Here is a 16,162-nt window from a genome sequence, read left to right as displayed (position 1 = left end):
ATATCGGCTTGGCAGAGTCTTATCGAGAATAACTGCATGATCCAGGAGTTCCACTGGCGATAGTACTGTTGAGTGCTTTATATGTTCAAGTGCATGCTAGACACCTGCGTATACTCGGGATCGATAGTAGAAAATACAAGTTTGATGCATTCGTAACAATAATGGAAGAGTAAAATAATGTGCTTGGGTGACCCTACGAACCTAACCAACGCCGTGACAAGCAAAATCCATGTAGAAATCTTAGAAGTCCACAATGATCCAGTAACACCGTTCGTTAACCAGCAACCTGCTTCACCTTGTCCTCAGTCTGAGGAGGCTCGTCCACAAACTCTGGCACGACCTCATCCTGCAAGAAACCCGGCACAGCACCACCCATCTCATGCTCCATCTCAACCTCCATCCCCAACGCCTCCAACTCAGCATCCAGCTCATCCTCCTCCACGTCCTCAGGGATATCATAACTCCTCGCCAAACTCTCCTGAATCTCATTACCCACATCCATCAGATCCGCCATCTCATCCTGCAACCTCTCAATCTTGTCGATGTCGATCTTGCCGTACTGCTTCTTCAGCTCTTTATTCGTCGTCTTCATCGCATCCACCTGCGTCATCACGTTCTTGAGGTTGTCCTGCATGTTGCTCGCCTGCTCCATGTTCCACACCTGGCTCTCGAGCTTGTCCTTCTCCGCCTCGTACGCCTTGCGGCGCTGCAGCACCTTGAGGGCCTTTTGCTTCATCGCCTGCTTGCCGGGGCCTTCACGCATGCGGGACAGCTTTTCTTGGTAGGCGCCGAGCTCGGCGTTGAGGGCTTTGAGTTTGGTGTCGAGGGAGGATATGCGGGTGTCGAGGTTGGTTATGGCGCCGTTGAGGGTGGGTTTGGGGCCCGTGGGTTTGGAGCCGAAGAGGCGGTTCATCTTGATGTTTGTAGGGATCGATGATAGTAAAGAAGAGGGTTTGGCCGTGGTGGGGGGGTTGTAGAGGGCAGATTCGCGATGGGTGTCGTGAAGGTGGTGATTGTAAGGGTCGGAGATGGTGGCCTGGAGGGATGACGTTCACTGCGCACGCGGCTCAAATGGATGGAGTGAGTGGCATGAAGCGTGCGGCGGGGCGGGCCACACCCCGCCTTGGATCTGAGACTCAAATCGAGCTACCCTAGAGCTAGAGTGTGAAAATTCAAGGATCAAAGTTTAGAGCACAATTTCGACACACTTTAAGCGAGTAACTAATAGAAGGGTGTATTCAAAATATTTAGATATATTTTTGCAACAATGCAGTGGTCTTCCAAGGCTGTCCCAGCCCATTCGTGTTGGGTTGCTACAATTGTCGCATTCTGCATCGACAGGACCCGCAGAAAGTAAACAAACATTCCTGTCGAGCCGAGCAGAAAAGACCCTGACCTGGTTTAGCATATCCGCTGGTTCCCGCTTATAGTCCAGGGATTTTGATCACAGATGTCAAATTTAATGCTATCGTTCAGTTTGTGGTACTCGAAACGAACATATGGCTTGAGCAGAGACGGGAGCCATTTCTGGCTCAGGTGAGACATGCTTTTACTCGACACGGGAGAAGCTCATCAGAATGGAATAGCCAAGCTCAGGGCAAGGCGGTACGGCACTTCAGTGTCATTCATGGAATGTGATTGGTCTGTCGACTGTGTCAGTATCTAACTCCGATCTACCTTACATCTTTAAGCATGTTCCAACGTCTTGAGTTGACATTTGGAGCCTCGATAAACAATAATGGCGGAATCGCTGTCAAACAATGAATACTGGCGATAATAGAGTAAAATCAATCTCATTTTAGACTCTATTGATCCTTGGCACTCTCATTTACTAGAGGTAGATCGTGGTGGTCTGTGGTTCGACAATGATCACTCGGACCAAACGTAAATGTCACCAGCGCCAGTGAATCAACAGTTGAACAACAATAGCCTACAGCAACAAGAATCGCTGGCCTCACAGCAAGTAAAGTCTCAATTGTTTACTTCTGCTTCTCATTGACAAGCCGTCACTGCTCGCCAGCTGCCAGCAGTGGACCCTGAAAGCGGTGACCAGTCACGCCCCACAATTATCTGGTGCCCACAGACGCGTCTGGAGCTCCAAGCCCAAAGCGCCTCCATCTTCGCAGCCCACATCGAAATTCATTCCGCAAAACAAAACAATCTCTCCAGCTTCTTTGCGCACCAGCACTTGGCTTCACCAACGATCTCTTCACGAACTCAACTGCTACTTCGCAAACACTTTCTTCACAGTCTCCAGCTTCTGCAAGCTTTACTTTCACACTTTTCGCATCCACTTCGCTTCGTTACCCCGTATCGCGGGAGGTTTGTTTACTTTAGAAACCTTCTCTTCCGCGCTGCATCTTTGCGATGGCGGCGAAGGACGTCCCCAAATGGGGCTTTGGGCAAGAGCCCATGCAACTGTGAGTATTGATTCCGATCGTGAAGATGTCATGCCGTCTCCTGAGAATACTGACATTTTATTTGCAGTAAACCGGTTGCTCCAGACTTCATCCCGCATTTCGCGACCACTGGCGACACTCGTGTCGACGCCGGCAAGACGTAGGCTTTCTCGACCGTTGAACTCAAATCAGCCTCACTAACGGTTCCGATAGATTCCTCAGCTTTGGAAACTTTGCGTTCAAGAAGCCACTTACCCGACCGCCCGCGTGGGAACGGGTTCCTACACAGTCGCTTGCTGCTCCCAGCTCCAACCGACAGATCATGCGCCGAGTCACGGTCTCCAACAGTCTCCAGCTCGATACACCCTTCGTCATCTTCCCAAATGTCTCCGCCATTCCTGTCCCTACTCGCGAAGAGCTCGGTTTCGACCTTACTCTTCCTCGCAAAGTCCAACGACTAGAATCCTACAAATCTGTGGATAGAGAACCAGTGTTTGAGGATTTCTTGATGTTCTCGCATGCACAGCACATGCACAATCTCATGAGAGCCAAGGGTAAGCAGCTCCTCAAAACTGTGCTGAAATTTGACTGACATTTAATCTAGTTCATATTGCGAACGGCCTTCTCGACACTTACTCTGGTCATACACGCGAAGACGTGAAGGCTATCGAACAAGGAGCCCGACAAATCGTTCCGGCCAAGCGAGCTGCTAGCATCATCAGCACCGACGTTGTCGATACAGACGGCTCTCCTATTACCCTGGCGCCCGCCAGAGGTAACCGATTCCTAACCTACGACGATGTGCTTCGCAAGATCCAAGATGCCAACGAGTCCGGAAAACAGTCCGTCAATCTCAGGGACGCGTCCATCACAGAGGTCACCACCGCACTGCAAAACAGTCGTCGGGATCCTCGAAAGCGCCTCGCTGCTCTCGGCGAGCCCGAACTCTCCACTATCTTGGACGAAGAGGAGCCAGAGAGCCCCATCGCTGTTCAGGAGCCTGTTGAAGAGTCTGTTCTCTTCCCTGGGTCGCCTTCTCCCTCGAAGCGACTTACTCGTCTCATCACCAGCGACACCATCAAGAAGAGTGTCCGCCGACTTTCGAAGCTTGCCAAACGCATCCAAGGTTCTCCTTCCAAGTCGTCTCCTTCGAAATCGTCCCCTTCGAAGTCGAAGCATGCTTCCTCACCTCTCGCCCAGCGTTCCAGCCCTGTCTATGGATCTGCTGCCAAGGACAACATGTCCACTGAGTCCGTCGCTGACTCTCCCGCCCGCCCTGGCCGAACTTTCCGAGTGCCATCTGAGTGCGACTCATCTTCTTTCGAAGATACCGGTCTCCCAGAGACCCCCAACAAATCCTCGTCGCCTGTCATGAACTACTCGCGACCCATCGCTCCCACTCCCTCTCAGTGGAACCGGGTTGAGCCCTCAACTCCTGCTACTCCTGCTGCCCAGAGTGCTCCTTTCAACCCCTCCTCCCCTCAGCAGACCGACAGTCCCATCGGTCTCGCTGCCCTTCTTCCTGTCATCCTCCCTCCCGCTACTCCCAAGCCACACGGTTGCACACTTGAAGTCCTTGAGCCTAGTGAGACCTTCGACTTCGGGAAAACAACTTCTTTCGGTAGCTCCAACTCGTGGATGTTTTCTTCTCCTCAGCCCACCGAGCCAATCCGTATCAAGGCCGGTAACCAGGCGCGTCGTCGTCGCAGCGAACCTCTGCTCCGCAAGTTCCTCGACACCCGAGCTCGACGTCTTTCGTCCTCTCCACAGAAGGTCCAATTCCAACAGGAAGCGATCTTCAATGATGACATTTCCATTGCCTCGCTGTTCGACATTACTTATGAGTCACCCGCGAAGGCCGCTGCCATCGATGCAGCCGACGAGACTACTGTTCTCGATTCTATTACTTCTCCCTTCAAAGAGCCTGCAGCTGTAAGCGCGGACGAGCAAACTCTTCCTCTTGACACAATTATGGAGGAGAGTGTTGCGACTGAAGCTGATCCCACTGAGGCAGCCAACGAGACTTCTGTTCTCGATTCTACTATTCCTCCTTCCGATGAGCCTGCAGCTGATAGCGCGGCCGAACACACTCTTTCTCTTGACACACCTATGGAGGAGAGTGTTGCTTCTATTACTACTTCACCCAACGAGCCTGCAGCTGAAAGCGCGGCCGAGCATACCCTTCCTCTTGACACACCTACGGAGGAGAGTGTTGCTACTGATGCTGATCCCATTGAGGCAGCCAAACCTACCGAAGGCGAGTCCAACTTGGGCTATGCCAGTGTTCTCACTGAGAACCTCTGGATGCGAGACCTGAATTCTTCACCCAGCGTAGCTCCCACCAACCGCCAGGACGGGCAGCACAGTTCCATGCAGCCACCCACTATCGTTGCCGAGACACCTGTCACCAAAGCTCCCACCTCTTCTGAAAGTGTTGTAAACATCGACGTACGAGAGAACCCTGACATTTTCGGAACTCAGATTTCATCACCTCCTGCCCCGATCCCTATCCAGAATCTTTCTCGCATGGCCGACGACGCCTGCAATGGCCACGCTAAGGTCGTGGTCACTGAGGAAAACGGTAGACTCTTTGTCCGATTTAAGCTGTCGGCTAGATATGCCCACATGTTCCCTGCAAGCCAAGGGTTCAACGATTCTCTCTCGTTCTCTCCATCCGTCGACATTTCTACACCAAGACCCCGACCCGTTAACCCCACTACGCAGACTCCTGATCTCAACAGCTTCGGTGACGTTACCAGCCCATCTCCCAGCGTAATGCAGACCCTCGAGCCTCAATCTACCGAGTCACTCCTCAAGACACCTGATATCAACGGTGTCGGTGTTATCGACCGCTCCTCCCCCGGTGAATTTGATACACCTGAACTTCCTCAGCATGACAACACTCTTGTCTTCGGCGAACCTACAACAGTCGACCGACCTTCTTCTATTCGACGTACTACCCGCCGTCAGAGCGAGATGACTCCCTTAAAGCGTGCTACAAGAAACGCAATGGGCATCTCCCAGGGGCCCGCCACACCCAAATTCTCTCCTCCAGCAGCCGATAATGGCGAACACACCTTAATCATGGAAGAAACACCCGCTAAGCGGGACGATGAAACACCTGCTCAGCAGGTCGAGACTCCAGCAGCTCCCCCTATCCAGGAGGTAGAAGCCGCTCCTGCTGCCGACAATGGTGGCCAAGACTTGGACAGCCCAGGCCGAGATTACTTACGCGCGTTCATCAGCCAGAATCGCCGAACTACCGCTTCCGCTTCCGCTACTGATACTGCTACTGCTACCACCAAAGAATCCTCAACTACCGTTGCCACAGACACCACCGCTCTCACACCCGCAGCAGAAATCATCCCTGCCGTCACCACTACCGAAACTGGATCCCCAATCGCACCAGCAGCCAAGCGCCAGCCTCTCGGAGCTCGAAGCCCTAACAGGGGTAGTCCCGTGAAGGCCAAGCGAAAGGCGGATTGTGACGCAGACGAGGAATCTCCCGCAAAGAAGTCCAAGATGGACAACGCGGCGAGTGAGGCAAGAGGGTCGATCCGTCAGGTCACCCGAAAGACCAAGGCTAAGCGCCAGAGGGCAGAGTTGGCCATCGACATGACGGATCTTCCCTCTGCCTCCACCACCCCCACCCCCACCACCACCGACACTCCCAACGGCAAGCAGGTTGACGAGCTTGCGCCCAACACATCCACCCGCCGATCGTCTCGGCTCCGAAGCCAGGAGAACCCAAGCAGCGCTCCCAAGTCGTCGCTGCCTACTCCCATCAAGCTCGGCCGGGCCGGTGCGGGCCGCAGCCTCCCAAAGAAGGCTCGCAGCGAGGAAGACGAGTTGGCTCGCAAGACGCGGGCCAACACCAAGCGGAACATGGGTAAGGCCGAGTTCCCTGCCGAGGTCCTCGTTAGAATTGCGGACGAGGCAGAGAAGAACTCTGACCAGGGTGAGGGTGAGAAGTCGGAGAGGCCAGCAACTGGTCGACGCGTGGGGTGGAACCAGCCCCTGGAGAAGGTGCAGGGAGAGGAGCCCAAGAAGGGGCGGGCCAAGGGCAAGGCCACACAAGGACAGACGGGCATCTCGAAGCCCAAGGCGAAGCGGGCCACCAAGGTGGCAGCGGATCTGGGCATGGTGGCCAACGGCACACCCGCCAAACCTCAGCGCGTGACGCGCTCCAGCGCACGCTCTGGGGTTTGAGCACCCAGAAGTCTCCCGACAAATGGAGACGGCTGCCTTGGTGGTTGGCGGCTTTGCTTTTGTTTGACGATTTTTTGCTTTCGACATCGCTGGCACCAGTTGGTGCACAAGAACAAGGACGACGATGACTTCTTTTTTTTGGCGGCGTTCGGGAGAGGGCTCCCGACGTCCTTTTCACGAGGGCACGATGCATTGCGAGGCGTTGGTGGTTGCGCAAAGATACCACATTTTGGAAGTTTTTGGGACCTGTTTTCGGCGGACGACGCAGGTCGGTGTACGGGTTTAAAGTCCTCGAGATGAGGCTGGAAAACATAGATGCCCCGGATGGGCCATTGTACGAGAATAAGACTTGATTCACACATGATATTGCCTTGCTTTGTGATTTGCCAGATGTGATTTATTGAATGACTTGCTGAAGAGCAACCTGCCGCTATTTGTTATGGTTGTTGTAATAGCATTGGTCTCCCAACAATACGCAGGAATGTGTGTTATAAGTCACAGTTTGGACTTTGAGAAGTAAGTATCTACGAGTGAACAGTACGAAGTCCATAGTCGAGTGGGAGTATTTTATTGGTTATGTCTATCTAAGTGGTAAACCTAACTCTTTATTTATGATAGAGACAGTATTAATTGATATGATAGTTATCGGTGCTAAGTTTGTTGGAGAGGATGGCCGGATCTCATATTATTGCTGTATCTCACGGGCCATTCTAGAACAGGGAGGCCGTAATGCTTGATGGCAGTGGAGGAATGATAACATCATCTGATCCAAAGCAGGTGTTTCTCCATGACCAATGTCTGGTCTCCAGCATCTGCGTTCGGGGTGTGGCAGGCCCGTAGGAGGGGAAGAGGTCTTTCGAGCGACCTGACGGACCGACCCTCTTGTCTCACTCGTCGCGTTTTCGATCTTCGACTTCTTCGCGGGAGATCCTCGTCACCGACTTCGTTGCGCTTTCGCTTCCGGCTCTTCGAGATTGTGACCTCGACAGATCATCTAGAGTTCTATATAAGAGAAGTATTCTCCAACTCTGTGGCGGATGCACATTGTTGGAGGTGCTCAGCTCAGCTACATTGTTAAGGTGAGGATTGACGGCAATAGTTTTCTCCTCATCAACATTGTAGCCTTGGTATTCGTGTAGGTCGTACCGCTGTTAATAAGGTCCTCAACGAATGGGACTGCCGGATTGAGTGGCTGGTCTGCGTCGGTTGTGCCTCTGCTTCCAAGTGGCCTTGAACTGGCTGATGAACTGAACGTCATCAGAGTCCTCAGAATCATCGGATGTCTCTTCTGGAGACGAGGCAGTGCTATATATATGCATCTATATAGGTATAGGAGACGACAAGAATACAATTCTTCTCGCAGTGTGAACGACCTTCGTAATCTCGAACATGTCTGAGGCTCAGTTTTCTGAGACTCAGACTGAGCCTACCTGTCTAGGATGCTCCAGGTCGAAGCGCGGATTATCACTGCTCCTGAACATGCCTGGGGTCACAGACCGATGGATATCGCTTTAAGATGTTGACATTCGCATTTGTCAGTCGATGTGCATGTCAGCATCCATATTATGGGAGACTTGAGAGATGAGATACTCATGTACTTTCATTTCTCTAAGTTCTCCACCTCTAATGCCTAGAGAGAACTTAGGACCATGATGTGGCCTCATCATTTGCACGCATTATCGTGTGCATGCAGCTTCTTGATATAGGCATTGCGGTTAGAACCGTCAATTCCACCATAGGTATCGATGGCGAAGGAAATACAGTGGTACGCTCGCTATATAATATAGTCCTTTCGCATTGTTTCATTCGGGGTTTGATGGACTTGTCTCGATGTCTATCCTTGGTCCTATGAGTCGGCTTTGCCTGTTTTAGAGAGTCGTGATTCTCTTGGTTGTGCTATGAGCAGTAAGAGGCTTGGCTGGTGACCTCCGTGTTCGGTTCCAGGACCTCCAAGATTTGATGATACAGATGCAAACCTTGACCAGAAGTCGTCGGTGATCTCTTCTGCAGGAAGTTTATAGTGTTTGTTACTTTGAGAATTAGAGAAAGAATGATGAAGAATCTTCTGGCAAGTGAATTTGGAGATCAGCTTTTTGGGCTCGTTGATATATATATATATATATATATATATATATATATATATAAAGCATGCTTCTCCCACCAGTGATATAGGGAAAAATAATGTCTATCACCCAATATGGATCAAGTTTCTGAGGCTTCGTGAGAAGTGTGAGTAGGTACTCTCAACTGAACATTGGCTCAGCAACCACTCTAAGGTATTGCCGAATACCATTCTTGACGTGGCAATTGCTTCAAACCCTGACGGTAGTGAGATTGGTTCCGGGTTCCAGTCGTGCTGCCGCCCTAGTAGGCTTTGTACACGTTGAACGCAGTGTTCTTGGTAGTGCGAGTGAGAGTGGTGTTGAAGCTGGAGTATAAACGAATTACTTTTTTTAGCTGGTGCAGCGGAGTTGTCGCTGTCCTCGGTGTCCATGAGGTCATGAAGTCGGGAGCTTCAGATTTATCACACAGTATCTAATAGGGCTTCCCCTGGCGGAGGCTTTTGTGGATGACTCGCCCCGCCTCGTATCATCATGCTTCAGCTCAATAAATCTGGGGGTTTGCCAGAATTGGAATCTCAGAGAGAGATTCTAACCTGCTTGTAAAGATACAGTCGGCCATGGCTTGAGTGAGATAGTTTTGACCACATTCTCTTTCTTCGAATTGGGAGGTCGCGGTAGATGATACCTTTGCTCTTTATGAACCAAGTTTGTTTTCTGTGCTTCCAGTGGGAGGTCCTTGCCTGCCATACCGATTGTCCGCTTCCCCTCCTCATATATGCTCCCCAGAGCCTCACTAGGAATGATGTGTAGAACTTGACGATTTCGAAATATCTCTTCTTGCCCAGTCTGGGCATGACATCGGCCTGCAAGGCCAGAGCCTTCTCTTTCATCTTCTTCTTGGGGTTGTCAGAAGCGGCTTTTGCGACGATCTTGTCAACAAAATCGATTAGATCTATGCCGCGGAGAGTGGGAAGATCCTCGATATAAGCTGCGCGATCGGGATCTCTAGCCAGTTGTTCAGCAGAGTCAAGAGAGGTGTTCTCGGCGGCAATCTGGTCCTCAGTGTGTATGTCGACTAGGCAATCGGTACCAGTTGCTTCGACATCGTAATATCCGCAAGGCGGGCAGACTCCATCTGCATATCGATTCGGTCTATCTTCCGACGGAGATTCAATCTCTGAACCAGCATCAGATACATCTTATGGCAGATATCATCTACAGCACCATAACATTCTTGAGGGCAGCGAAGCCATAAGAGGTGTATTCAGGCTGGGAAGCTGTCGTACTGGTATCCCATATCCGCGACAATGTGTGCTGTCGATTCCAGCCAAGTCTTATCTCTGGGTGTTGTGGTGAATGACTCGGCGCAGGAAAGGAAATCTGTGTTGATCATATCGATCTCGGTCTTTGGTTCGCGGTATTCGATCAGCGCGCCCAATGACTTGTTTCTCAAGCCTCAGGAGCGATCTTGTATCAGGCCAGGCAGGCCATGCTTTCGCCAATTTGGATGTTTTGGCTCATCCTCGGCTAGTTATATAGGAATTAATAATGATATCCAAGTCGGATTTGAACTGAGGCTGTGTTGATGAGCTTTTCGTGTTAATCAACTCTTCATGTCTAGAAATATTTGAAGGGCTTTGTGAACAGGTATGAACCAAACACCGGCAGATTTGGGCGCCAAGTCATCTCTGTACATGGTATGTATACTATAAATATAGAAGATACGTCCTCTCATGTTGCGGTCGAATATTATGAGGTAGTTTCTACTGAAAGAAGGAGTGGCAGGGCTACACCAAATGTTGGCTTCATCGAGAGCAGCAGCTGCTGGCTGTTCGGATTGTTTGTGGCCATGTTGGAGGATAGTAATTGGTGTTGTCGGTCTGAGTAGCTACATATCGCATTAACTGCTGAAAGAGCTGCTTTGCCATGTGTCGAAAGGTCTTCGGGTGGTGGAGCTCTCCCTCGTTGTCGAACCTGGTGTCCGGCCAGCATGGCACGGAGATCCCCGAATTGACCAAGACCTCGTCATCTGCTCCTCGCTGGGATACTGCTCTACTACTGTGCTGGGCCCGACCTCCCCCTCCTCGATGTCGTTGGTGAATACGTCCGGGTCGCTGTAATCTAACATTTAGTCAGGCTTTGACGAGCATGACGATAACCCATGTATCATCCCTTGTTGTCAGCCGAGTTGAATCGCCTTTCTTCCAACCCTTTGCATTGACCTTGAAGACATGGAACTCTTCCAGTCGTGTGACTTGGTCTCGGCCGCCGCGTTCTAGGGACGGAAGAGGTCGAGTAACGGGCGGAAACCTCCGAAAATGCTTCTATTGAAAAGTTCAAGGGCAGAGGACCAATCGAATCTCTGCTGTTCTGCGACGTCTCACTTTGACGGTTCTTGCGCTGTGGCGCTGGCCAAGTCTTGACGTTAGCGGCGAAGAAAGCGTCACAATCGCATGCACCCCCATTGGTTATAGAGCTCCAGCTGGTTTCAATGACCACATCGTCATCATCGTCGGAGAGGTCGATGCGCTCAATGGTGGATGCAGCGGGATTCTTTCTGGGCCCTGCCTGAGGGGAGCAGCCAAGCTCGCAACTTGCCGCGACAGGTAGACACAATTGGTGTTCCATCTGATATAAATAGTCTGGAGAACGAAAAAGAGAAGACCGATGCCTGCTAGGAATTCGCGAAACCCTAGTACAGCATTTGAAAGCCGTACCTTCTGATCCTTCAGGTACGAGTCGAAGTGGTAGAACTTCCCCTTCTTCCCGTCAGAGATGAAGGAGGTTCAGTGATTGTAATCTGCAAATCGAATACAACTAATTAGAAATCAGATCCCGAATAGCTTCCTTCGTATAGTCGTGGTGTCATGATAGCCAAGCCAGGGAAAACAGTCAACCTTGATATAGCCAGGGGGGGCTTTTCACAAGTGAGTAGAAGCTCATGTGTCGTTGTATATAGGACTTTAGGGAAAGCCATCATAGTAGGGGGCGGTTGATGGGTATTGGTTATCCTTGCTTTGACGTATCCAACTTCTAAGCAATGTTTTTCTTTTCCTCTCGTCGTATGTATAGTTTAGCTGCCATTGGTAATTAAGGGGTTGTCGAAGTAAAGATAACCTTGCTAGTGGACAAGAAGACGTGTCCTCAGGGACGAATCTGTCTGAGCGGCTGTATCCGTAAAAGCCAATGTTTGGTGGGGAGAACCGCGCATCTCTGGGCGAGTAGTTCGAGACATCCTCGGGATCACGCCAACCGCACCTGGCTTGACCTGGGTTGGTGCCAGGACTAACCATTCAAGCCGGCCAAATTGGGTCAGGACAGGAGTCCGGTTGGACACAAAACCGGTATCCCTGGCATGGCCACCAACGTTTCTCGAAGCAGGAAGACGGAATGGTACGACCAGTCGGTCTTAGATAGCCAAATGTTACTTGGTCCAGTGTTTTGGACTCAAGCCAAAGCCTGGGTTGCTCAATACTGAGAGTGTGGCATGGCTTGACTCTTGTGACTGCCAACGCCTTCGTCTTCGACGTGGCCGCATCGATGAAGCAACTTTGGTGGCTCCAGTGGCATTTCCTGTCCGATTCGGGGCTCTCAATATCCCAAGATAGTATATTTCTCCAAGTTTAGATCTCGCTTGGTACTCCGAACACTTCATCCACGTACTCCTTGCAGTGGCTAGCTGGCCATCTATGCACGGGGGTCATAGCGAAACGGAGACGTAATCGAGATCCGGTCTGGTCTCATGTTAGGGAACTATACGACGTGAATATGAGGGATATATAAATGCTGTTGCAAGGCGCTGAGAAGTTCGATGACATTGTCCAGGTTGGCGACGGGAGGGTGAATATGTGATCTGTCCTGAATATTCAGGGCTAGCAAGCTATAAGTCTGCTGGTTCAGACCATCGACAAACCATTCAGGGGGTTACTCATGTGGAATGAAGACCTTATAGACCGGCAGGCTCGCGCACCTGTTGCGCAGCTCCTGTCGCTGTGAGCCCAGTTTGCAAAAATGCTTCGAGATAACTTTTCGTTTATGAGTTTATCCTAGCTGCCAGGGAAATAGTCAAGCTAGCCAGTATCAAACTCTAATAATGTTGAAGGATTGTCGGAGAACGATTTTCTTGCCATTGGGGCACGCGGCGAGAGTACCAACTCAGCATGCGGACCTGGAGAGTGCATCCCAGGCTCGACTTCAATGGTGACATGTCTGGATCTTATATTAGTAGAGTACTATCTGTAGTAGATATGACTTACTTTATAGTATAAAGATTGCCACCGTTGTGGCGTTTCATCTTTCGGATCTCGCAGTTCCATCTGTCCCCGCTGACGTCCTGGTAGAACTCAGCGTAGAAGAAGACGTCCTCACCAGGAACGAGTGCTGGGAAGAGCCGCCTGTTATAGAACCTGCATCCAACAAATAATTTGGCCCGAGGGCTTATTATATAGCTTATACGCTTCTGATGCTCCACGGCGTCACCGACTTAGCTTTGCTGATAATTGATCGTCATCGGCCATGACCTCAATTTTCTCCTAAGGGGTGACAAGCTCGAGTCGATCGGCCGGTAGGTCTTGGTGAGCGCGTTCGGATTCGAAACTAGTAGGTTGTCGATCTGGACAGATATCTGAGGACTCGATTCGTGTCCCATCATAAAAATGAGAGATGGGAAATGCTGCCTAACCCTAGCCCTAAGGGATGTGGGAAATGATCGATATCATGAGTTCTTAGAACTCGGGGTTCTCCTTCTCATCTTCTCGGCATAGTTTCGCTTCTAACTCTGCCAATCGTCCTCGAGGGCTTCATGTACTGACTAGCCCTAACTCCTCGAAGTGAAGGTCGGGGGGTAAGAGGTCGACACCAGGATAGGTGACGGTGCCGTCAGGGAGAGTGAGCTTGGTGCGCATGGTGCGGCGTATGTGTATGAACTTGAATATAGGACGGACAACCCAGAGGGGCAGGTTTGACCCCCAGTGGTGCCTCTGCCCAGCGGCGCGGTATATGTCGGGATGTAACATCCAGGCAGGAGACTTGTCCTCAAGCCACAACTCCTTCAACTTGATAAGACCGGGAGGCGGGGATTTACCTATGAAGGTCGGATGAAAAATGCCGGGCGTGTTGCTGCTATCAGAACTGGATGGGATCATCTCGACCAGTAATCCAGGGGACTTGGCGAGCGGAACCAACGGCGAGGTGTCAATGTGGTGGATAACATGCAGGGTGGCAGATAGGATGTCAGCAACTGTAAACCGTCAGTGCACAGTTCGGGATAGCGGGAGCATAAACGGGCTGGATCAAAGACGTACCAGTGGTCTCGCAACAGTTGTTCTCCTTGTACGGGCCGTACTCCTCGTGATATATACCAGGGATATACCCTATCTTTTCGAAATCTGGCATTTGGACGATCCCAAGTACCCGTCATATGAGTAGTAGCGGAAAGATGAGATCGCGCGAGGAACTCGTCAGGGGGGTTCCGCTCACCTAGAGCAAATTTTGCCACTGGGAGGACCTCATGAGGCTATTGTAAACACCTCGCTGCTTACGTATGGCTTCCAACGAATAGCCCGGCTGTGCTTCATATAGGTGGTGGCCACAACGTGGAAATACATGATTGCAGATGGCCGGGAACAAGTGGGTAGGTACGGTCATGATTGAAGTAAGATGCTTGTTGTTGATGGCGGAGGAAGAAGAAAGAAGAAAAAAGAGAATACAGAAGAGTGGTAGTGGTTATGAAGTAAGTGGATGGTAGAAGTATTGAGTGTTGGCTTGATGAGAAGGGGAAAAAAAGGATTGTCCGGGGAAGAGGTATTGTAGAAGAATAGCCCCAGAGATGTTGGCCTTCCCCTCAGCAACCTTGTCAAGGTACTTGCCGAAGCGCTCAGCGTCGTTCTCGATGAATAGCTTGCTGCATCCGACAGCAAGATCACACTGAGTTGAACGTCGTGCCTCTGATAACCCCTACCACTCACGGCAGTAACAAGTCGTCCGATGTTTTGAACGTATTCTGGCCCAATACTTTCGGCCTTGTCTGCTTCGGACTGGTGTTGACCCCAGTCGTCGTATGCTTTCGTCTGCATGTACGTGTGCAAACCGAAACTTTCTGGGTTATCGGGGAACCAGAGAATTTATATAGCCAAGATCTTTGTATAAATGTCTGCGGTGACTGAGTGATTCCTAAACTCATCGCAATTATTACAACAGGGTTGCTCTGTGAAGCACAAGACGCTCACGTAGTCGGGATACCGAGGGAGAGTCAAGTCCATCTGCGCCGACGTACTCCTGCATAGTACGTCAGTCTACCACCCTAGTGGGCAACATCGTCAAAGCGAATATCATGCTTTCCGCCTCTGGTATAGATCATCGGGTACAAGGCCGTCATCTCTGCCCATCTCAACGTGAAACCTTGGATAAGAGAATCTCCAAGATCTATAGTTTCAAAAGAGCCTGTTTCGCGTGTCACAAGGCTCTTGTTCAACCCTGATAGCAGCTCGAGAAGGATCAAGAAGTGGTCGCTAATAGCGGCCGTTTGGAATCGAGCGCCTCTCGAGATAATGCCTGACAGCACGTTTCTCCCGAGGGGGGTGCCAGGGGTCGTCGCCATCGGCATCCCACTGACATGCTGGCGGTATTTCTGAGCGAGGAACATGAGGTACAAGACCAGACCAGCAATACAACCCTCTCTCACAGCCTTTTGTTGCAAGGGAATATCTGACGCCCATTGTTAGTCCACGCCACTGAAACCTTTGGCAGACTTACACATAAAAGATTGAACTCTGTACGAGGCCTGTCGTACTGATACACTAAGGCTCGGGTGGTGAAGAAGGCGCCGTTGTCCTGCGGCATCCCCCCTGCTTTGCAATTCACTCAGTGTGTTCCTGTGTTTCCGCATCCCTAGAGGTTCAATAGTAAGTATCACACGTAGAAGTGGCAGGTTTTGGTGCGCTTACTGTCTGATCTGAACACTACGTATGCGTTGAACATGATGAGAAACTCGTTCTCTGCAACCACGCAGAGATGGAAAACCCCCAACAGCTCGTTGGACTTCAAGCGGGTGCCCGTGGTGGCAGAACAGCAACTACTCAGCGCTCCGGACAGGGTATTGTTCAGATGGCTATGAGCATTGACGAGTCGAGACGCCAAAACCTGGACGCTTGAAGTTTCCCGGGGCGTCAGTCGGTTCTGTTCCATAACGCATAGCCCCAAGACATAACTGCAAAGCCTTTTGGGCCATATCCTTTATACCTTTGACGAGTCTTGATTCGCCAAGGGGCCATGAACAGATCACCACAGAGGCGGCGACTCCCAGGCTTTGCTTATCTATCAATCAGTTAGACTTGGTGTTTGGAGCAGGGAAGAGTCTGATGTGCTTACATAGTGATGGTATTGCCTCGTGGGTGAAGTCACCCCTAGCCTTGATTTCTCCGATTATGCCCTCGAGATCGGCGCGCGGCAGGGGGATGGCTGGGCGGTCCTCGATATTTAGAGGCCGCCGAG

The 16,162-nt window shown here is 51.0% G+C and overlaps 5 protein-coding genes across 5 annotated transcripts; 2 read left to right on the top strand and 3 right to left on the bottom strand.

The window, feature by feature from the left end:
• Window positions 1-274: 274 nt before the first annotated feature.
• J7337_006119 (uncharacterized protein) lies at window positions 275-913 on the bottom strand (the record flags this gene model as incomplete). The annotated part of the gene is made up of 1 exon (XM_044823785.1): window positions 275-913. One exon carries the CDS (start codon window positions 911-913, stop codon window positions 275-277), a length of 639 nt encoding a protein of 212 aa, XP_044682276.1.
• A 1,454-nt stretch (window positions 914-2,367) lies between these two features.
• On the top strand, window positions 2,368-6,608 carry J7337_006118 (uncharacterized protein; the record flags this gene model as incomplete). Its single annotated transcript, XM_044823784.1, has 4 exons — window positions 2,368-2,420; window positions 2,488-2,559; window positions 2,613-2,953; window positions 3,004-6,608. 4 exons carry the CDS (start codon window positions 2,368-2,370, stop codon window positions 6,606-6,608), a joined length of 4,071 nt encoding a protein of 1,356 aa, XP_044682275.1.
• A 2,638-nt stretch (window positions 6,609-9,246) lies between these two features.
• Window positions 9,247-10,064, bottom strand: J7337_006117 (uncharacterized protein; the record flags this gene model as incomplete). The annotated part of the gene is made up of 2 exons (XM_044823783.1): window positions 9,247-9,823; window positions 9,958-10,064. 2 exons carry the CDS (start codon window positions 10,062-10,064, stop codon window positions 9,247-9,249), a joined length of 684 nt encoding a protein of 227 aa, XP_044682274.1.
• Window positions 10,065-12,831: 2,767 nt separating this feature from the next.
• On the top strand, window positions 12,832-13,094 carry J7337_006116 (uncharacterized protein; the record flags this gene model as incomplete). The annotated part of the gene is made up of 2 exons (XM_044823782.1): window positions 12,832-12,878; window positions 12,935-13,094. The coding sequence occupies 2 exons, from the start codon at window positions 12,832-12,834 to the stop codon at window positions 13,092-13,094; spliced, it is 207 nt and encodes a 68-aa protein (XP_044682273.1).
• A 376-nt stretch (window positions 13,095-13,470) lies between these two features.
• J7337_006115 (uncharacterized protein) lies at window positions 13,471-14,065 on the bottom strand (the record flags this gene model as incomplete). The annotated part of the gene is made up of 2 exons (XM_044823781.1): window positions 13,471-13,910; window positions 13,975-14,065. The coding sequence occupies 2 exons, from the start codon at window positions 14,063-14,065 to the stop codon at window positions 13,471-13,473; spliced, it is 531 nt and encodes a 176-aa protein (XP_044682272.1).
• Window positions 14,066-16,162: the final 2,097 nt, after the last annotated feature.

Source organism: Fusarium musae, chromosome 4 (assembly GCF_019915245.1).
Source record: "Fusarium musae strain F31 chromosome 4, whole genome shotgun sequence".
NCBI classification, from domain to species: domain Eukaryota; kingdom Fungi; phylum Ascomycota; class Sordariomycetes; order Hypocreales; family Nectriaceae; genus Fusarium; species Fusarium musae.
The sequence above is the reverse complement of the archived record's forward strand: the minus strand, read 5'-3'. Positions and strand labels throughout refer to the sequence as shown.